This window comes from Phyllostomus hastatus, unplaced genomic scaffold (genome assembly GCF_019186645.2).
Source record: "Phyllostomus hastatus isolate PE091 unplaced genomic scaffold, TTU_PhHast_1.1 phas_contig_86, whole genome shotgun sequence".
Taxonomy (NCBI): domain Eukaryota; kingdom Metazoa; phylum Chordata; class Mammalia; order Chiroptera; family Phyllostomidae; genus Phyllostomus; species Phyllostomus hastatus.
In genome coordinates this window covers 87,212,571-87,235,994 of record NW_025333977.1, presented here as the reverse complement: position 1 = coordinate 87,235,994, position 23,424 = coordinate 87,212,571, and the positions used below count along the sequence as shown (strand labels likewise).

The following is a 23,424-nucleotide window of genomic DNA, read 5'->3' as shown; positions in this document are numbered from 1 at the left end:
AAAGGAGATGAGATTCTCAGTGCTGTCCTCTCTATAGTCCTGCCAAGTGGCATATTTCTGTCCATTTCAAAGATGAGAAAGGTCCTGCCTGTGATCATACAGCAAGTCAGTGACCAAGTTAGCTCAAGAACCCAGACCTTAAAGCAAGGGTGGGATAGTGTTATTTTAACAAAACCATAAAGCTGATTCAGAAGTCCAGCTTAGAGTTGTGGTCTCTTCCATGAATACTAGTTTCACACTAGTGCATTGGTTTAGGGCTTTGATTACCAAACTGTATTTCTGTGAGACAACACAGCTAAAGTGTTCTGCTTCTAAAACAGGGCATTGATGATCTTTCCAATTTGAAAGGGAAAGAGAAAGCAGTTGAGGCATATAATCTTCTTAATGTTGAATTTTTCTCTTAATATTTATTTTTATGCTTTAGGTATTGATGCCCTTTGTGGACACTGACATCTGACATTAATTGTATCAGATTTAACATGAAATTATATTTTTAGTTATGTTAAACTTCCTACATAACTATTTCATGTGTGTTTTGCAAAGAATACTTGACTTCTGGAGGCATTTGTTTCAGCTCAGGTGCTGGATTTAAGGGACTGTTGGGAAGGGTGGGACTCATCCTGGCAATAGGATGGTTCTGACTTTACTTTTAAAGTCAAAACAGAAGATTGCTTTCTGCTGAGTATCTGGTTTCCCCAAAATAAAGGCTTTGACTCCAGCACAGTTTTCCAGTCTACAAAGAGCTGAATATCAAAAGTGCTTGTGTTAAGAGCTGCTTGCTTAAAACATGTCTGCACTATGGGCATTGTCCAGAATATCGAAGGTGTGAGGAAGAGAGGTTGAGGAAAGGGAAGAGGAGTTAGGGTACACAAATTACTTGATTATTTGTGTAAACTTGACAATTATAATACATTTCCAAAAATTCCAATTTTCTTCTGAGAAGTTGGGAAAGCACCCTCAAACTAGAGTCTTCTGGATAGTCTAAGTTACAAATTATTTAGAAGGATTTTTATACAGGCTTTTCTGGGGGTGGGAGGGTGTGTCTGTGTGTGACAGAGAGAGAAACAATAAAAAAAGAAAATATTAAAAAAGCATCAAAAATAAATTGAATAAAATATATTAAAAATTGTAGCAGTAAAAAAAAGAACATTAAAACTAAAACCAAGACTTTAGTAATTATACCAGAAAAATTAGTCATCTGCAAATGGAAGATGATCCTGGAGCTAAAGAAAGATATTTAGGAAAGTACCTTGTTCTATAGCAGTGGTTTTAACCTTTTTCATTTCATGGCACACATAAACTAACTACTAAAGTTCTGCAGCACACTAAAAAAATGTATTATATTTTTTGCTGCCATAACAAAAAATAGGTTTAATTTTGACTAATCCACACCAGACAGCTATTGTTGTGTTGGCTGGTGTCATTTTTTATTTGATAATCTAAGGGAAAAGAGGTCAGTGCCTCTCACTAAACAGTCAGGTATTGCATGTTTTAAAAATTCTTGTGGCGCACCAGTTGAAAATTGCTGTTCTATAGCTACATCCTGATTTTAGTATTACTGTACTGAGTCACAAACAAACCCATGAGCTTTTTATGCCTGAGCACTTACCAAATATGTCTTAAAAACTGAGCCTGGGATTCCTGCTCTCAAAGAGATTTGAGTATTGTCAGTTGGATGAGGCAAAACTGACTCGCAAGCAAGTGAAGGGCAGTGAAGTCTGACTGGTCTGACTTCAGTCAGACGTTGCTTGGTCTGACTGTAAGCCTAAGCCCTGAGAAAGGTGTACCAGTGTGGGCTGGGGTAGCTGGGCAGGTGGAAGACGGGTGATCATCTGAGAATTCTATGTGGGGCAGGAGTATGGACAAAGGCACAAATATAAGGATGAATCTGGCACATGCATTTATTCTTTTGTTTAATCATTTATTAATTCAACAGACATTGAGCATCTCCTAAGTACAAGACAATGTTCTTGGTGTTGGAGACAAGTTATGGGCAAAATTGACATGGCTTTTGCCCTCTTAGAATTCATGGTTGTTAGGAAGAAATGAAAATTAATCACATAATCACCCAATTGATGGTATGAAAAACACTGTCTTTCCCTGCCAGAGGGGAGAGTGGTAAGAGTAAACTGGGGAGAAAGTGGAAGGAGCAGCTGGTGGGAGAAACCAAGAGCAAGGGAGTAAAGGGGTGGGAGGTGGGGGGATGGGGACCAGACTCCACAGGGCTTGAAGGCCATACTATCTGGAGGTCACTGGGAAGTCATGGAAGGGTTTTAAGCAGGGGAGTGACATAGTCTATACCAGTGCTGCTCACACTTTTATTTTACATCCTTACCTGGAAGCCTTGTTAAAATGCAGTGTCTAGCACAGGGACCTAAGTGGAAGGGGTCCCAGTGGGGATTTCCAAAATGCTCAGAAGACTTTTGGTTCCTCTTTTCAGTCTGATTCTTCCTCAACGTGGGCATCTTTCAAGGTGGCCTCACATAGTGTATCACTGACCTTTAAGATACTTACACTTCTTGAATGACTAGACAAAAATTCCTTAAGAAACATCACTGAAGTTAGCCCATTTGTACTGACATCAGCATCGTGGAAGAGTCAAAGGCCTTCTTTGTTTCTCCCTTAAATTTATAAGAAGTCAGACAACTATAACTCAACAAAGGATCCCCTGCTCACCACACAAACTTCCTCAGAGATCCACCCATCTGAAGGTGGGTGTATTGGAATGAGTAGGGGAGGCAGAATGGGAAAGTGTGGATAAAGACACAATTTGGCACCCACTGTGGCTCCAGCAAGCACAGCAGTGGCAGAGGTGTCAGGCTGCAGCCCTCACACTACGGCCTGGAGCATAAGAAAGGCAGAGGTGATATCCTGCCCTGAGAGGACAGCTCTGTTTTCCCCTCCCCATTGCAGCAGAGCCCAGGAGAGGTGACTTGGATACTTAAACATCACAGCAGTGCTGGCAGCCATTACTAACAGGAAGACAGAGCTGCAAAATCATGAAATTGCCTCCCTTGCACCACTCATCTCCACAAACCCTGGCAGAGGCAGTGGAGACAATTTCAACAACTCAGTGGAGCCAGCTGCCATTAATAACAAGGAGGCAGTGCTCGGAGCTAACAAAACTGGTTCTCTACCATGCTGGTGGTACCCCTTAAGCAAGTGGAACAGAACACAGAGGGGACATCCACTGTTCCAATGGTTCTGTGGCATTTTCCTCAATTTAACACCCTAAGTAAGAGAAAACAAAAACTTGTGCTATACCACCATCTACTGGAAAACAAAAGAAAGTAACCTACTTATCAAGCTACTGAATTATTAAGAGCAAAATTATCTAAATAAGAAAAGCATTCACAGACAGAAAAACAATTCATAAAGAACCATGAATAACCAAGGTAATGTGGAAGCACAGAAAGAAAATGAAAAGTCTCCAGAAATCAAACTCAAAGTCATGGAAGACTGCAGTTAAAATGACAGAGAATTTGAGATTGCAGTTATGAAAAAACTCAAGGAAATACAAAACTCAGAAAAGTCATTTGATGAACTCAGAAGTAAAATTAATGAACAAAAAAGAACCAGAGAGAAGACAGAGGCCAAGTAGGTGGAAGCTGAGTGCTCTAGCTCTTGCCTCCAACTTGCATACTTGGTGAATTGCTGGCAAATAAACTGAACATTCTATGGAATCTTAGCTGATGTGAAGTTCAGAAGCCAAGGAGAACAGAAGACATTTCACAGTGGGCGGTAGGGAGATTTTATAGGTTGAAGGGGAAATACCCCCTGGCAAGGAGCCTGCAGCTGTGGAAAGCCTAGTCAGAAATCACAGCTTTGTTACTTCCTTCCCTCCCTGGGAACCCCCAGATCCGGACTGGAAGTGACTTGGAAACACAAAGTCAGGGAGATCCAGGCTACAGACACACTCAGTGAGCAGCACACCCAAAGCTGCAGTGGCAAACGCCAACCAGGAGAGTGTCAGAGAGAGAGGGGGATTCTATCCACACCTGGGTTGGGTGGAAGCAGGCTGGGGCCAGCCAGGACTGTGACAGACCTTCGACTTTTGGGAAAGGTGGTTGGTGTGTGTGGAAAACCAGACAGTGACTCAGTTCTGCAGTGAGTGTGCCCAGAAAGACTTTTTAAAGGGGGAGCTGAAGCATGCTGGGCAGGGACTCTGTGCACAGCTGCCCTTCCAACAAAGGGAAAAGATAAAAAGTGCAGTTTGCTCCCACTGAATACTGCTGGGCAGAGAGATCCGAAAGGTGCATAACAAGGGGATTTCTTGGCCCCAGCCAGGCCCAGCTAGCAGGCTGGAGGCTGCAGAGTGAAGAGTTTGGAACTGTGCATGCTATAAGGGCAGTGGACTGGGAACTGGACAGGCAGGAGTTGAGCACCTGTGATGCAGACCCCGGCTCGTGGGGTCCACCACATTGTGGATGAGAACCGAGACATTCACACAGACTACCAAGTCCTGTGGAGGAAAAGGGAGAGCATGGCTTTTCTCTCAAGTGGAGCAAAAGCCTCAGCCCTTGTTGTGACCGGCCTTTATTGGGTTTCTCAGTATATTACATGATGTTCCTCATTTACTATGCATGGTTCGCTTTAGGTGGTTACCTTTTACAGAAAACAAAGGACCCAATGCTGCTAATCACATCACAGAAGAGGGATATTTGCAAATGAAAAGGGAAAAGTAGTTGAACTGGTTACACTAGTCCCTGGAAGATTTAGCATGGATTTTAGGAAGTTACAGTAAGCACTTGCTGTCTCAATTCAGGGTGAGGGAGTTTTAGCAAAAGCAAGTCTCAAAGCGGCCTAGGTACATTGCAGGCCTGACTCCCTATGAGAGAACCTATTTGTGGGCATGGGTCCTGTGCATCTCTGAGTGAGAGCTGGGCCCACACCATGCAGAACATTCTCCTACACACCTGAGATTATTTATAGCCAGGCAAAAAACCCCCTTCCCCGGCCAGCAGAGTTCAAACCTCTGGGAAGGGAAGGATGCACCCGGCCCCCACCTCCTGCATGATTGCAAGCACCACCACATCAAATTGGGAAGCTCTGCAAAACAGGCAGGACGGGCTCAAGAACCCTGTGTGGTGTGCATTCCACAAGAGAAAGACAGAAAAAGAAACACCAAAAGGGCACATTTTGAACTTCTCCCAGGGAGACAAAATACACTGGTTTCTAGGGCCCTATTCCACTGAGGACTGCAAAGTAGGGAGATTAGAAATCAGTGCAGCAAGGGAGAATCAAGGCCACACCTAGCCTTGGCTGGCACACAGAACTGCTGTCAGCACCAAGCAGGAAAGGGCTGACCCTCTTACATAGATGGGCCCCTCCCTTGAAACAGACAGCTAGTTCATCAGAAACTACACATTATTGGAAATAAACTGGGACAGACCAAGATTGGTGGTGCAAGGGCAGGGGAATGCACCCACAATTTTTCCAGAAGACTGAACAGTGCCTCCCAGCGGAGACCCTGGGGTCCCACCCTCCCCATCACAATAGAAGCCCCCTCTAGAGGCAGGTGAAGGCAATACAAGTGGTGCTGCCAGAAGTTGAACAACCCACCCTGGGACCTTGAAATGATAAAAAGCCAGACGCAGGTCCAGAAAGAGAAGACAGAAGGCAAACACCAAACTCTGCTGAGATGAATTCCACCTTGTTCTTCTTCAGAATTTATGTTATTTTTTTCTTCCTTTTGCATAGCCTTTTTTTTTTAAGATTTTATTCTTTGTATTTTTTTTTAAAGAGGGAAGGGAGGGAGGGGGAGAGAGAGAGAGAGAGAGAGAGAGAGAGAGAGAAACATCAATGTGCGGTTGCTGGGGGTTATGGCCTGCAACCCAGGCATATACCCTAGCTGGGGATCAAACCTGCGACACTTTGGTTCACAGCCCATGCTCAATCCACTGAACTACGCCAGCCAGGGCTGCATAGCCTTTTAATATTTCTTCTTTTGTTCCAATTGTATTCCAACTAATGAACTATTCTTTGTCTTTTATTTTTTATTCTTTTTATTTAGATTTTTATATTATTTTATTTTATTTTTATTTCAAATCTCACATCGTACCCTTCCCTTGTCTTATTCCATTTTGCCTTCTTCCTGCCCTTTCTTATTTTCATTGTAAATAGTATATTTTCCCCTATGCTACACCTTGTTCCTATTTCTTACTTTATTTCTCCTCCCTCTATCCTCTCAAAATCATCCTTCCTTCCTCTAGTCAGCTCACATTCTTTTTCACCTCCTTATATTTTTATTCTCTTTCCATCTTTATTAATCTTTGCTCAGCTGTCATTGTTATCGATCTTCTTGTGGCCTTTCTAAAATTTTGTGCCTTTTGGTTCTCTATTTCAAACATCATATTATACTCTCCCCTTTTCTTACTCCATTTTGCTATTGCCTATTTTCCTTAATTTTAGATTTTATTTTGTCCTTTGCTTTGTTTCTATGCCCTACTCGTATTATTTCTCCTCCTTCTTCCCTCTCAAAATTATTTTTCTCTCCTTTAGTCATCTCATATTCCCTTTTTCCCTTTTTCTGGATGCTAAGGCAACCCTAGAGCATCCAGAACAATCTTTGTTCAATTGCTGTTGATGTTGCTGATGTGGTATGGAGTACTTTTATTGGCGTGGGTTTGGTTTTCTGGGTAGTGTGGCTTTATTAACCAGCACCTGTACAACCACACACAAGATGTAGTGGGAGCTGTGACTCCCAGTCAGCCAGCCAGAGGAGAGAGCCCAGCAATGAATGAGCCATCAATAATCAAAGCCAAAGTACAGCCAGAAAGGCCACATGAACTGCATAAAGGGCAACCCTAGAGCATCCAGATCAGATCAAAGAGACCATCTGTAACAATGATCATGAAAATCCCCTCAAGAGATCACATTTCTTAACTCTGACTTCTATATCCCTGTGGGGCTGAGTGCATGTCCAACCTGTGGTTGGAGTTCACATGCTAGATTTCCCAAAGTCCTTCTTCTTACAAGACTAGTGGACCTCCTACCTCACTGTCTATGGAGAGACAAATGGAGTAAGAAAATGTGGTGTATATATATTTATATATATAATAGAAGATTATTCATTATAATCATTATCTTATTATCCTTCCTTAAATAGGAGGGAAATTCTAGCACATGCTAAAACATGCATGAAACTTGAGGGCATTATGCTAAGTAAAATAAGCCAGTCACAAAAAAACAAATACTGCATGACTCCACTTACATTGCTATCTAAAGTAGTCAAATTCATAGAAACATAAAGTTGAGTGGTGGTTACCAGGAATCAGGGAGAGGGAGAAAGGGGTGCTGTTTAATATATATAGAGTTCCAGACTTGCAAGATGAAAAAGTTCTGGAGATCTGTTTCACAACAATGTAAATATACTTAACACTACTGAACTATACACTTAAAAATAGTTAAGATGATAAATTTTATTTAATTTTTAACCACAATAAAATATCAAAACCAAACTGCATTCTTTGATTGTGCTTGGTCACTAGATACAACACCGTGAGTTCTGTTACTGACAACTCTGATTTCCTGCTTGTACAGGCATATATGTTTAATAAATATATAAAATCTTGTTTTATTTGCCTCTCCTTAGGTATCAGCCAGGTGACCAAGAGAGTGAAAGATACGGCAGTACTAACCTGTGATTACAATATCTCTGCTAATGACCTGACAAGAGTTCGAATCTACTGGCAAAAAAAATTATATAGTGATGTGGTGCTGAGTGTCGTATCTGGAGAAGCAAAAGTGTGGCCCAAATACAAGAATCGCACCATACCTACCATCACCAATAACCCGTCCATCGTGATCCTGGCTCTTCAACTGTCGGACAGCGATATCTACGACTGCATCATTCAGAGACTTGAAAAAGGGGGTTACCAAATGGTACATTCAAAGTCGGTGAGATTACTGGTCAGAGGTCAGTGGAATTTTCTGATTTACTCTGTCTGCAGACTCTTGATGCCCTTCAAAATATACTATTGAATTAGGTGAACATTTTCTCAAAGAGGGATGTATCTCATTGTATTTGTTATGGCTAAGTGAATCTCTAGTTTTACAGTAAACCCTAACTGATTTCTCACAATGTCCTGGACATATTGTTACAGAACAAACAAGGGGGGCCTGGGACGATATACTATTATTGAAAGAAGGCCCCGGGTCCATTATGTCCGCCGCCCTAGGAAAGACGTCTCTCAATGCCAGAGATTTGTGAAAAGGAAAAGAAATGTTCATTTAACGCTATACAAACTTCAAGTAGTGACCTAATGTCTTTATCAAAAATCCTAAAGCCCCTAAAAACACCCACAAACACACAGTCCTTCCTTCCTTCCCCCTTTGCCCAGTCCAGAATACCGTATCTCAGGAAAGGAATAGAAGTCCATGGCTCAGGCAGTCCTCTGGTTCTTAGTTAGCACTCCATCTTGACTGGGAGACCTCCTTGGGTTCCCGGCACCCTCGGCTGAGTCACCAGGATCTCTGCTAAAACCAGGTGGTGGTTCCCCCTTCTATAGCTGTGGGGGTCCCCACTCTGTCCAGGCCACGTGGTTCTCCCTCTCTGGGATGCGGGAGTCTCCACTCTGCTAAAGACGCGTGGTTCTCCCTCAATGGCTGCCGTGTCTGGGTTTAAATCCCCCGTGCCAATATTCTTCTGCAGCCCCATTTCCGACTCCTCCTACACTTGGGCACACTTGCCCTCAATCTGCTGTCTCCTCCAGCTTTTCTGGTCACCATCGTGGGTCTGGGCAGGTGTGACCCCATGTCCTGGAGCCAATCTTCTCCCAGCTCCCACGCAGGCGCTGTAACTCAGGGGACCTGCCTCCCAGGTCCCATCTTGGGGGGGAGGTCCCTTTCCATCCCCCTGGCCTTGAGCATGGCCATAGCTATTTAGCATATCTAAGTGACCAGCCAAAGGCTATAGGTATGCTAAATGACCATGCCATGGATCAGCTGCAAAGCTGCCCTGCATGTTCTTGCTCTGTGTGCCCCTTCCCCCAACTCACACCTGTGGGGGAAGGGGTGAAGACACCTTAAAATCTCCTGGACACCTTAAGTTCTGGACCCCATTTTAAATGCCTATTTGGGGTCCCCCCTCTTGGCTGCACCCTGTAACAATATCTCCTAGTGTTCATTTCTGTTACAGAACAAACCCAGGGGGAGTAAACAATATACTATTACCAAAAGGTCCCCCCCTTTTTCTCCGGGGGTTCCCCACACTGTACTAGGTTCACTTTGCCCACCGCCAGGGAAAAGACATCTCTCAATGCCAGAGATTGGTGAAAAGGAAAGGAATTATTTATTTAAAACTTACACAGACTTAGAGTAATGACTTAATGTCTTCATTAAAATACAAAAGTCCTTTACAATACCCACAGATGCACACAGTCCTTCCTTCTCCCTCTGCCCAGTCCAGGGTACCATATTCAGGAAAAGAAGGCTCCCAGCACCATCAGCTGCATTGCCACCATGATCTCCAGTTAATCCAAAGCCATGTGGCACCTTCTCATGGCCCACCAGCAAGAGTCCTTTTACCCCTTTTCTTCCAGGCAAAGTCTCTCCTGCTTCCTAAGCCACGTAGCAAAAGGGAGCACCCCAAAGCTGTGTTGTCCTGACTCTCACCCAAGCCATGGGGTCCCCTCTCTGACAAAGTCACGTGGTCCCCCACCTTGGCATGGCTGCCGCACCTGGGTTTAAATCCCTGTGCCAATCTTCCTCTGCAGCCCCATTTCCAACTCCTCCCACAATCAGTTATACCTGCCAGCATTCCCATATTCTTTCAGCTTTACTGGGCTGCCATAGTAAGTCCAGGCAGGCGTGGCCCCATGGCATGGAGCCAATCATCTCCAAGCTCTCGTGCAGGCACTGTAACCAGGGGGAGATGCCTCCCAGTTAAGTCTTGGTTGGAAGTCACTTCCAACCCCCTGGCTCAGAGCATGGTCACAGCTATTTAACATATTCATGAAACCATTTAAAGGTTATAGATATGTTAATGACCATGCCAGAAGTTAGCTACAAAGCTGTTGCTATGTAAAACAACTCTCAATGGCCCTATTCCATGTGTCCCATCCTCCAGCTCAGACTTATGGGGGGTGAGGACATCCTATATATATATTTTTTTTTTCTCTAATATTCCCTGGACACCCTGAGTTCTGGACCCCATTACAAATTCCTATTTGGGCCCCACCCCTTGGCTGCACCCTGTTACATTTCTTGCACTTTGAAAATCCAAGTTCGTGACAATCATTCTGGAGCACTCTAATGATCTGAATGCCTTCTGAATCATTAGAGGACATATTTGAATTGAGGTAGCTCTACTATTAACTGTCCTGATCCAGTAATATATTTATATATTTATATATATATATATTATAAAGGCATGTTGAAAGGTATAAGAGAATTGCAGGCATAAATAGTTTTCAAATAGTTTTAAATATTTATTACTATGGCTATTATACTATTATATTTATTGTATATTTGAAGCTCTCATCTAAAAGTCATCCCTACAAATTTAGATGTGAGAGAACTGAAAGCATAATTTATGCCTGCCACTGGAAAAGGAAATTAACTCATGAATCAAAACCCTAAATGTACATCTACTGTGAAGGGTAAGCATTTCTTATCTTGGGTCAAAAGAAGCCTTGACTTACAAATGACAGTGTGATGTAACCTGAGCCCTTGTTGAGTAATATAGCCCTGGGCCATTCCCTCACACTTAAAATTCAAATACATTTCTTTTTCTCCCTGGGTACTTGAGCCTTTAATGGAAACCAAACCTCTTAATGAAAGACAATGTTGTAATAACTATGTATGGTGCCAGGTGGGTACAAGATTTATTGGGAGTATCACTTCATAAGTTATATAATGTCTAATTGCCATGCTGTATACCTAAAACTAATATAATATTGAATGTCATATATAATTGAAAAAGTAAAAAAAAAAATAAATAAGCAACAAAAAGATAATGATTAACCTTGATAATAGATAATGTAGTAAATTCTTCACCGTTTTTCCCTGCTTTGGTCTTTAGCTATGGTCTGTAGCACCCAGTTCACACCTAACATTTAGGTGGTGAGGCAAAGTTATATGGACTTATCTTAAACCTCACTCTGTGTATTTCCTATTCATGGAAATAGGGAATATAAAGTGGTGGGATTTGAGGGGCTCTAAGAAGCTCACTTCCTTCAAAATTCTTACCTGCATTGACTCCTGGAGTTCCTGCCATTATGACCTCCCCTATAAGGTCCTGCTAAAAATGAAAACGTGTTCCCTAGGGGAAGTGGCACCACAGACAGAGTAGTCTGTATCAATTAATTACATTAGGTACATATTCCTCTAACAGAGTACACAGAGAGTAGACTCGGGGCATGTACCTTTTGATAGAAAAGAGGTAGGGACTCTGTTCTCCCTGAGCTTCAGGGAGGGCAGCCCCTAGCAGTGTTTTATGTAGGAGGCAAAGGATAGGTCGACATGGGCAACCTGAGAGTGCGGAAGGCCTGGGGAGTGGGGTGGAGCACTCAAATCAGGTAAGGGAAGACAAAAAGGGAAATATAACCTGCTTAATTTGACCCAGAACCAATTCTGATTTTTTCCAACTGAGCCCATGGAGAGCAGTGCTTTGCAGATGCAAATGGGCCTATGACTTGGGGATCTTGTTAAGATGCAAACCCAAATGTAGCAAGTCTTGAGGTGGATCTGAGATGCTGCACTTCTAACAAGCTTCCAGGTGATGCCTGCATGGCTGTTGAGGACCACAGTGGGGGGAACAAGAAATTATAAACAGTCTGTCTGTTGGCTAGAGTAATCAACTGTCCCATTTTGCCCAGGACTGAAGGCTTTCCTTAGACCTGCAGGGTTTCAGTACTAAAACTGGAAAAATCTCAGGCTAACCAGGACAATTTAGTTTCTCTACATTTGCCTAAGATTGCAAAATGATATATCAGCACAGCAATGTATGAAAAGCTCCATTAACCAGTACATTTGAAGAACTAGTTATACTAGTTAACATATTAACTAGTTAATGGATTTTTACCTTCTAAAACATGTGTACCTCTCCCTCTCCTAAAAAGGTATTTTTACCCTACCCATTAAAAATGTTGAAATCTTGGATTAACTAATTAAAATGAGAACAGAAGAGTAATTCTTTTATGGGTCATGGTCTTGCAAGGCCTTAGGAGCTGTTATCCTAAACAGATCACCTTACAGAAGGGATAGGAGACAGAGCTGAGGCTGTTCTAAGCTGAGTCAGATCTTCAAAAGATGATTTTTAATACAATCCCTGGTATTAGTGCCTTGTGGTCTATCTACTTCTCAGAAAAGCAGAGTGTAGAAATGAACAAGAATTGTAATTCAGGACATGAGTTACTTGCATTTGTAGAAACAAAGGAAATATTCTTAAATGTCAGCTACCAGTGTAATGATTTGATCTTATAGGATAAATTACAGGAGTAGGAAATATTAATGTCAACTAAAAATGGCACAGGAAAATGTCAGACTTAATTTAGAAACAGGATTAATTAAAAAAGGCAAGGTGACTTCACCTCCAACCAAATCCAAGTTTTCCCTTTTCTTGGCAATTATAATCACCTGTCATAAGTTCCCCCTTTCCTTCTTATTTGCAGTGCTACCAGTTAGTCCTGGGACTTTCCCCTAATAACCTGATTTAAATAAGGAAACTCATCTAAGAGGGGGCAAATTTGAGACCCACAAAGGTCAGTTTACTAACTAATGTCCTTTGTGTTAGGTTCTGTGCTATGTAATTTATATTAACATGTCATTTAATTCTTACAACCCTACAAAGTAGGTATTATTATGTCCATCTTACAGTTGAGCAAACTAAGACTAAAAGTGGTCAAGTAACTGGCCCAGGATTAAAAGGCAAAACTGTTTTTAAAACCTGCTCTTGACGACCACTTGGCTATACTACATCTCTCTTTGGGACTCAGAATTCTGAAAAGAAAACTATGGAATGAAGTATGGGAGGATACACTCCCCACATTCATGCCAAAGAGTATAAATTCTTTAAATCTAAGAGTAAGTGAGGAAGAGGTGAGGGGAGCTTTCCCCTGTGTTCTCTGCAGACATTCTACTACGCTTTGCTTTGAATATACTTTAATATCTTATTAGGGCTCAACTGGACAAGTGAAAGAGTGCCTCAAGTATCTTGGAGCAATGCTAGGAAGGCCTCTCTGTTGTATTAAGACATATCAGAATGGCAAGGAGATTAGTAAATGATTTGTAATGATTGTACATTTTGGGCAGAAGTTTACCCAATGGAAAGACTAGAGAGTGCTAAACCAAATTTAGAGCAGTTGTTACATTAGATGTGGGAAGTAGGAGACAGGATAACTGAGACCATACAAGTATATGTAAATAAGTTACTGTCAGTATTCTGGTTCTCAAGCTGGGTGGTAGGTTTATAATGTTTAATATAATATTAACTAATAAATTGATGAGTGAAAGAGAGCCAGCGTGTGTACCTTAAACATCAGGAAGAAAGGAAAGAAACAAAGAAAAAAAAGGAAGGCAAAAAAAAAGAAGGCCCTGGTAACTGAAAAAGTTGGATTCAAATACTAGTTCTGCCACTTATTGGTTGTGATTAGACCTCAACTTCATTATTTATGAAATATAAATTGTATTAGATTATGAAATTACTAATTGTATCATATGAAATTACTGATATTTGATTTTCTTAATATACAACCTACCTCCTAGGGTTGTTGAAAGACAAAAAGAGAAAATGCCCAGATGTACCAAGAATTAAGAGCTCAATAGATGTTGTCTCTTATTTTTCTGTTCACTTCTTGTGAATTCAAGTACTATGTCAATATTTATTCATGTGAACCTATTTCTTGTTTCTCTAATAACTGCCCTCCTACCCCTGTGGAAAGGAATAAAGAATTGCTATAGCCAATTCAGAACAATGTTAGTCTTTGGAGTATACATGACTACTAATGGCTTGTGAAAAGTGGTAAATTACATCTAATTTTTGCACTCATATATACTTAGATATATAATGGTATATACTTATTCTTGTTCTTTCTTCAGCTGACTTCCCTGTCCCAAGTATAACTGAGCTTGGAAATCCATCTACTAACATCAAAAGAATAACTTGTTCATCGTCTGGAGGTTTTCCAAAACCTTACCTCTTCTGGTTGGAAAATGGAAAAGAATTAAATGCCATCAACACAACAGTTTCCCAAGATCCTGAAAGTGAGCTCTACACTGTTATCAGTGAACTGGATTTCAATGTGACAAACAACCACAGCTTCACGTGTCTCATCAAGTATGGAAACTTAACAGTGGCACAGATCTTCAACTGGCAAAAATGTAAGTCCTGGGGAGTTTCTACAGTGGAAAGTCTAAAAAGAAATACTTCAGCCAGATATACTTTAGAATTGTGCATTTAACTGTGCTTGCTGTAGTATTTTTAGACACACACCTTACAATTTGTAAGTATGACTATAATGTTACTAGATTAATTTTATTTTCTTTCATAAAAATTCTAAAATTTAGAGTCCAAATAAGTGTTATCCATCAAATAGTCATCTTAGGAAGTTATGGTAACAATATTGTTGTCATTGAAAGCGCTTGTCTTTGTCCTTCTTTGAAATTGCCCTCAGGGCTTTGGCAGTTTCTTGTAGGTCATCCCCTCTCCATGGTCCCATGGTGTCAAATCATTGTCTTTTGTGGGTGACAGTGCCTTTAAAGAACTACTGGTTCACTCAGAACCAGGTCTGGTGAAGGAAGTGAATGACAAACTACCTATGGACAATGCCTGAAAAAAGAGGTCTTTTTGAGCAAACACCATAACCAGATACTTTACCCTACATGTGGTAAACTCATAGAATCTTCTTTTCCAAGAAGTAAAGTCATCTGAAAATATAAAGTGCAAAAGGTTAGGTTTATATAAATTTATGCACATCAAACCCATAATGGGTTGTTACAGGAGAACTCAGATACTTGAAATACATGTCTAACTTATATGGAAAACAAATAGGCCTTTTCTCCACCTCTCATCCCCACTTCCAACAATATGTTTTGTGACTACACAGTATTAAACAATACACTGAGTTTGATATACAATAACATGTAAGTAGAGAGTATAATATATACTGTAGAGCATGTCCTATGTCTTTCTCTTGTCTTTACTTGGAGTAGAGGAGATATTTTAATTCTTAAGATTTTATTTATTTATTTTTAGAGTGAGAGGAAGGGAAGGGAGAAAGAGAGAGAATCATCAATGTGTGACAGATACACAGATCAGTTGCCTCTCACATGCCTCCGACTGAAGACCCAGACCATACCCCAGGCATGTCCCCTGACTGGGAATTGAACCGGCAACCCTTTGGTTCAGAGACAGGCACTCAATCCACTGAGCCACACCAGCCAGGGCTAAGAGGAGATATTTTAGATAGATCTTTCCTTTTTGAAGTTAATTCTTTAATTATTTTCCTCAATAGGTAATGATATGAAATTTCCTGGGGAAAATTAATTCAATTACAAACCAAATTTTGATGATTTTATTGATAGTCCAGCTGCATCTTTCTTTCAATCAACTTTATATATTCTCAAAAATGTATAAAATGAGCTGAATCATATAGTAAAAATAGTTGATTAATTCAGCATTAGTTTTCACTTATCATTATTTAACCAATTAGATAATGACTAAGGTGGGGATTAACAAACACATTAGTAATAATAGCTTCAATCATATTTTATTTTGAATATTATTTACATTTGGAATATAGGTATATGTAATGTTCTATGAGAGAGGCTGGCAAAATTTTTCAGAAAGGGGCTAGATAGTAAACACTTTAGCCTTGAAGGTCATATGGTCTCTTGCAACAATTTAATCCTGCTATTACAGCATAAAAGCAGACATAGACCAGACATAAATGAAGAACATTGCTGTGTTTCAACAAGAGAGGTGGCAAGCTTCATTTGTCCTGTGTGCTGTAGTTTGCTGACTTACAGGAAATAGAATGTAAACTTCCAAGTAAAAAGATGGTGCTATTATTTAAAAATTACATTATTAGACTGCCCATTTTTATCATCTTTTCCCTAATATTCCTTTTTCTCATTTCTTCCTCCATGCTGAGTATGAGCAGAATCCCTTTTCAGTCTAATTAAAAATAAAAGCTGGTTGCCCTATTAGTCTACATTCACAATGATTAATAAAGATATTAAATATATGTGTTTATTTATTCCTTTATTTAATCTTTAAGTAGTTATCACATAGCAAGCATCTTGCTAAATACTAGTGTTGCCTCTATGGTCAGAGAACTTGAGTGTATAAATACTTCAGATCTCATTGACTGGACTATAGGCACCATTTAGAGTCAAAGGAAATAATGCATCTGTGAGTATTCAAGGACTGAATGCATAAGCAAACATAAATTAGGTGTGCAGTTCATAGAAATGTTGCAAGTCAATATGAGTAAAGCTTTACTATATAAATACCCACTCAAAAAAACCCTCATATTTATTAATTAAATAAATTTGGTCTGTAATACTTTTAGTCTGGCCTTGGCAAATCTGTTAATCATTAATGTACTGGAAGACATATGTGTGTGGGTGGACAGGGATAAATCAGGAAGTCCCACTCATGATGTCTAATAATCTATATGTGCAGATGTCCCCACCTAACTTTGCAGTTAGATTCTAGGTCTGTTCTTGGCATATTAGCAGGTTCCTAATAGGCATTATGACAGAGACAATTTACTGTCACTGGTTCCTCCTTCTTTCCTTTAAACACACATCTTGTCTCTAGGCTGAGTGGGGCTGGAAGATGGATGGGAGTGGCCTCTCAGAGGAAGTCAGGAGTGAGTCAGAATCTGTGTAACTTCTAGATTCTCAAGATAACAGCAAGAGTTTGTTATTTTGAGTATCATTCTGGTCTGTAAAGGCCAGCACTGGTAATCATTTGATGTCTCCATGTAATCTGGTACTTTAGGGAAAAATAAAAAACCAACTTTCCCTAGTCTCTGAGTAGTAGGTGCAATTATGCATTTTAAAATAAATACTGCAGTGTGTAGGAATCCTTAGGCCTAGGAAACCAGAGGCAAAGACACCAGTATGGAGGCTACTAGGTAGGAGATGAGAAAAACCTAAACTAAGGCAATTGCTGCTAGAGATTTGGGGGAAAGGAATCAATTGCAGAGATGTTCTGAATATAGAACAGAAAGCCATGGGAGCATATTGGGCACAAACAGAGCCTTCACTCTTATTTGGGTCATTAATGGTAATGCCATTCACTGAAATGTGAGACTATAAGTGGTACATATGCTGTGGAAAAAATATAGTGAGCTCAATTTTAATCAAGTGGAGATGCTGGCATCCAACCATCTAGTTGACAGCTGGAAATACAAATCTGGAGCTCAGAAATGAGATCAGGAATATGATCTACAGATTTAGAAATCAGATGATGTTTCAAATCTTGGATGTGGATGAAATCGCCCAGCAGGACTACGGCCAGTGAAAAAAAGAATGAAACCACAAATGGAACCATGGGGAAAAAACAAATTTAAAGGACAAAAGGAAGAAGAAGAGCCTATAAAGAAAACTTGAGTCACAACAAACAGAAACAGAAGAATGTACTGTCATGGAAATCCAAGAAGGAAAAGGTTTCAACATTCAGAATTTATCCACAAGGCTTGGTAATCAGAAAAATTAGAAACAGTTGATGTTCGATGATAGCAAATGTTTGATATTTATTGTAATCTATTCCAGAGAAATCAGAAGAGAGTGAGCTACTAATATTCCTTTTTAAAAATCTTTACCCAAGGATTAATTTTAGAGAGAGAGAGAGAGAGAGAGAAACATTGATACAAAGAGATACATTGATCAGTTGCCTTCCATATGTGCCCCAACTGGGGATCAAACCCACAACCTTGGTATGTGCCCTGACTGCAGATTGAGCCCACAACCTTTTGGTGTATAGGACGATGTTCCAAACAACTTAGCCACCCAGCCAGGGCAATTCATATATTTTTTAAAATTTGTGTTCCTACCCTTTCTCCAGATGTTATTGCTAACTATTCCTCAAAGGGGTTGAAGGATAAATGGTGTAGCAGCTGCTGCTGAACAGGAGGGACAGAGCAGTGTCACACACATCTTTCTACTCCCCACCTACATTCTTCCTCACATCTTTGTGTTCTCTCTGTTCCTTGTGTCCTGCAGCTGATAGCCAGTTTGCAGAGTTCTCCTCCAGAGTCATCTCTTCTAATACCAAGCCACATAAAATCTTAGTTCTTTTCTGGGTTTCTTGTACCCTTCTAGAAGTTCTCTAGGCTGGATGGTGAAAATGTGTATCTGAAAATGAATGCAAAATGGCTCTTGTAGGTTTAGGCAGCTATGGTGAGGGGTGCATGTGTACATGCATGCTCACTTGTATGTGTTAAGAGAACATGCTAAGAGAAAGGGAGAAGGCATGACAGAGCTGCATAAGAAAAAATAAGGTGCATCTAGAGCACAACATCAACTAATTATTAATAATAATGCATAGTAATATATTACAGCTATAAAAATGACATATAAAGGAAAGGTGGTTTTTAAGGTATTTCTTTAGAGTCCTTTTTTTGCCATCTTAACTCATCAAAAGCTCAAAATTTATTTTTTACATTCAACATCTGGCATCTGGATATTAGTTGCCCAAAGTATATATCTGATTGACAAGTCATGCAAGAAAATGCTATCAACTGCATATTAGAGAGCAGACCAGGGAAAGAAGTAAAAAATACTCTTTACAGTTCTGTCAGAATATGAGGTCATACAATGGGTAGCAGGCAGTTGAAAATACATTAGAGCTAACACTATTTATTTCCCTCCACAGATGAGCCAACTGTCCCTCCTTTTATTCATCAGTCCTCGACTTGGACCACCAAAATAGTATCTGGGTTTGTTCCCGGTGCTATTGTTCTTTGCGTTCTCTTTGTGGTAATCCTAAAATGCCGACCTGACAGTAGTAAGTGCTATCATACTATCATCCTGGAAGCCCAAACTCTATTAGTATGGTTTAGCATCTCTCTGAGATTTTAGGCTGTTCCCATTTTCAGAAAGTCTATGGAAACTTTAGTGTCTCTTTGACTTGGCTCAGCAAGTTCTGTTCATTCACTAGACAGACATTTCTTAGACACCTATTATGTGCCTGGCACTCTGGAATTACAAAGATAAGAAATCACTGCCCTCAAGACACTAAATTTTAATTTAGTCCTTTCATTCACCCCCAACTTTGTAATATTTTTTGGAGTCACCAAGGCTTGCTTAATCATGTGAAAATGTTTCTGATGCAATGTGATATTCTAATCTTCAATTTGGAATTTGAGAAAAGTCATAAATGACAGGAATGGGGGTAAGAATGCTTTTCTTGGAGGAGGGTTAGATGCACTAATGAAGCTGAGAAACTACGTGGCCACAAGTGATTTGAACAATTCTCAATTCTTCAGAATACATTTTTGGATGAAAGATCAGGAATGGTTGAAGAAAGAAATATCCAGAATATTTTACCCTATGAGTTTAAAAGTTTGGCCTTACATATATGCTACTATCAATCTCTATGAAATGAAGATAAACTGCCAGTCCAGAGCTAAGGCCATAGTCACCCTGGAGTACCTACTTTTCTTGGAGTAGAAATCATGTACACTGAGTAAAGAAAATGGGAAAACCAACCTCTAGTGATTTTGCCAACCTTTAGCACAAAAAAAGGTCAAAGGTCAAGGAAGTCACTAGAGACTCTTTGCTATGAACAATTCAACCCATGGGGAGGATGAAAAACATCTGGTGGCTTAAAGATGTTTCTGATACAGACTGACCAGCTTTATACCTCTGGTATAAAGAATGTTCAGATTTTCCATTCTTAGTACTATGGACATTTGGGGCTGAATAATTATTTGCTTTAAGGTGCTATTCTGTGCATTATAGCATATTTAGAAGCATCCCTAGCTCTACTCACTTTATACCAATAGCACTCCTTGTCCCAGTAGTGACAACCCAAAATGTTTCCTGTTGGGAAGGGGAGTGGGGTGGAAATCACCACCCCCACCCCGGTTTAAGAACTGCTGCTGTCATTCTAAGCCAATCGGAAGGCTTGCTGAAATATATGGACATGATTTAAAGGAAACTCACCTATGTAGTAAATTTTTATTTTTTGTGTTTATCTGCAAGGATGTGCTGCAAGGACGTACTGCAAGAGGAGGAATGAGGAGAGCATGGAAATGGAAAGGATCTCTCCTATCTACTCAAGACCTGTAAAAGCATCAGAATGAACAGAACATCTGGAGGTAGCTCCCTTTAGCCCTTCTCTACCAATGTGGGGCAAAAAAGATCAGGGCATCAGGAGGAACAAGGTTTTATTCTTCTCATTACCAAATTTAAAAGCCTCTACCTCTTATCTAACTGGTATGGACTCCAGCCAGTGGTCCCTGTGTTGTGGCCGTGACGAAATCACTATCTGCAAAACACTACTTTATTAAATTTATTTTGAAGTAATATTTCTGGTCTAACTCCTTATTCTGACTATCTCTTTTTCTTTGTAACCCCCAGTACTGATGGACAAATTCATGTCTCTTATGAGTCACTGTGTACTAACTCATTAACATCTTCACTATTCTCTACCAAGCCAGTGACGAAGCCAAATTTCATGACGAATTATTTCTCCATGTGATTTTCCACCCCCAAACTCAAAAGAGCCCTCAGTGCCTATAGAAAAGCCTTCAAAACTTTTAACTTTCCACAGTCCAGTTGATCTCTTCAATCTAAACATCCTCAGTTCTTTCCATTGTTCTTTGAATGGTAGTTTCCAGAAGCTTCAGGTAAAAACACCAGATGTCAGTAAGTGGAGTTCAAGACTTCAGTTTTGGTCTGGCTAATTCTACATACAATGGAATAATTACCATCTGGGGTCTGGAATGGTTGTTCTCTTAAGGGAGTCTTTTGTGAGTCACAATGTTAACATATCAATTTTGTGTTATCCTAAAACCCCAAGGTCTTTCATATAAAAGAAACATTGGAACATTGGAATTTCAAAGACTGATGCTGTTACTGTAGACAGTCACTGGGAATACTGGGGAGTCTTCCCTATTGGCCAATAAGGCAGCAGGGGGTGGTTCTTACACTAAATGGTCTTACCTATCCCTGGGTCCAGAGATTCTTCATCTAGTAAAGGAAGGAGGTCAGGAGTGGAGGAAAGCCTTTATGCAAGGGAGAATTGCTGTTTTGGAAGGTGGCTTACTCAGTGTCTAGAGGATGGCACTGTTGAACAAGTCACGCTGGTAGACTGCTTCATGTTTCAAGAAATGGTATTTCAAATGGGCTTCCAAGGTGAGAACTATTGGAAGACAAACAATCATCTATTTAGTTAGTGGTATGGCTAGTAGCATACGGGAAATTATAGTGACTTCAGAAACTAGAGACACCAAAGGATCCCCATGGTCTAATCCTGAGGGGGTCTTTGGGTGGTACACCCAACAGCAGGATAAATTTGCCAAGGAAACCATTGTCTGGGAAATGTGGAATACAACAAAAAGTAATATTGTCATTTAGATTTGGGAGGTGCTTTACCTTTCCAAAAGAAGAATTTTAAATCTTCTTCAGGAGTGCAAGTCCAGCTTTCTCTTTCAATATCAACAGCAGCAACAAGACCCAAGTCTTCCTCAGGTAGCGCCTGCTTTATCCATGTGTGGTAGATCTGAGGCTTGGTTCCTGTGAGCTTTAGGGAAGAGTTTGTTGTCAGCAGTATGTCATAGGGGTTGGTCCATTGCTTAGCTAACTGCTGTTGAGGACCTTGAGTCCTCCAGGTCTTGAGAAAGATTCAGTCTCCTGTGGAATGGGCATAAGGACTCATCAGATGAGTAGATAGCTGCAATGAGCAAACTTGTGCAAAGTTGTTAGTGCTTGTCGTAATGTTGTACAACTTTTTTATTTTTGATTCACATTCTAAATCGAAAGAGGGTATTCCTAAAACAGAATTGTGTAAGGGTCTCCAATAAACTATTTCAAAATGGCTTAATTTAAGCCTACTTCAGGGTGCTACTCTAATCCAAAGCAAGTCAATAGGGAGTGCTGATCCATTTTAAAAGTGTTTCCTGGCATATTTTCACCAGAGTATTCTTTATTGTGTGATTCATTTTCTTAGTCTTCCCTGTAGATTGGGGTCTCCAAGATGCCTGTAGTTTCCATTGAATCTGTAGTGCCTGTCCTATCTTCTGGGAGATTTCAGAAGTGAGTGACAGTCCATTGTCATTTTGAATGATGTAAGGAAGTCCAAACCTAGGGATTATTTCTTTGAGTAGAAGTTTTGCTACTTCAGTTGCCTTCTCAGTTCTAGGGGGTATGCCTCTACCATCCAGAAAAAGTGTCTACAAAGACTAATAACAATTTAAAGTTTTCTATGGTTTCAGGCATCTGTGTAAAGTCAATTTGCCAGGCTTCAAATGGGCATACCCCTTTATATTGTACCCCCTTTCTTGTTGGGAAATGTTCTGTCTTAAGATTGTTTTGGCACATATCTCACAAGCTTGGGTGATCCTCTGGATGGTCCTTGTGGTCTAATAAAGTTCATTAAAACATTCCATCCATAATTTCTCCCTTCATGTGGGTGTTTGAGGAGGAGATATACCGTAAGTGTTGATCTTCCATATAGAATTAGGGTCCATGTTACAGAATCCCCATTCATGGGCCCATTCTTCTTGTTCTGTGTAGTGAGGTTTAAATTATGACAAGTCCTGGTGGGGAATTAAAGCCCCAAGAAGTGGTGGCTCTCAGGCACCTTATCCTGCTGCTTTATCAGCAGTTTGGTTTCAGTGACTTGTTTGGGAACTCTTCTTCTGGTGTCCTGGGCAGTGCATTATGGCAATCTGGTTCGGTTAATTCACTGCCTCTAGTAATTTAAAAATCTCTTCTGCAGCCCTGGCTAGTGTGGCTCAGTGGATTGTGTGCCAGCCTGTGAACCAAAGGGTCGCCGGTTTGATTCCAAGTCAGGGCACATGCCTGGGTTGTGGGCCAGGTCCCCAGTGGGGGGACCCAAGGGACAACCGCACACTGATGTTTCTCTCCCTCTATTTCTCCCTCTCTCTCTCCCTCCCTTTCCCTTTCTCTAAAAATAAATAAATAGATTTCCGGCCAAGATGGAGGTATAAGTAGATACACTGTGCCTCCTTGCGCAACCAAAATAAGGACAACAACAATTTAGAAATGAAAAACAACCAGTACCAACAGAAAATTGAACTGTACGGAAGTCCGACAACCAAGGAGTTAAAGTAGACACATTCATCCAGACCGGTAGGAGGGGCAGAGTCCAACAGCCGGGTGGAGAGTGGTCGCAGCAAGCAGTGGCTGGCGGACCCAGCGAGGCGGCAGATTGTGGAGGCGCATGACGCAGAAGGTGACTGGTAGACCAGGCGGTCCCACATTTTGCGTGCAGATAAACCAGGC

At 40.6% G+C, this 23,424-nt stretch overlaps 1 protein-coding gene across 1 annotated transcript in view; it reads left to right on the top strand.

Moving 5' to 3' along the window:
• The window catches only part of CD80 (CD80 molecule), a 30,152-nt gene extending 7,006 nt beyond the window's left edge, over positions 1-23,146 (top strand). The window contains exons 3-7 of the mRNA XM_045851754.1: positions 7,595-7,918; positions 14,041-14,322; positions 18,827-18,958; positions 20,158-20,273; positions 23,105-23,146. Of these exons, the coding sequence (XP_045707710.1) occupies positions 7,595-7,918; positions 14,041-14,322; positions 18,827-18,958; positions 20,158-20,258 (839 nt within the window). The 3' untranslated portion in view covers positions 20,259-20,273; positions 23,105-23,146. The remainder of the gene's footprint in view (positions 1-7,594; positions 7,919-14,040; positions 14,323-18,826; positions 18,959-20,157; positions 20,274-23,104) is intronic.
• The last annotated feature ends 278 nt before the right edge of the window (positions 23,147-23,424 follow it).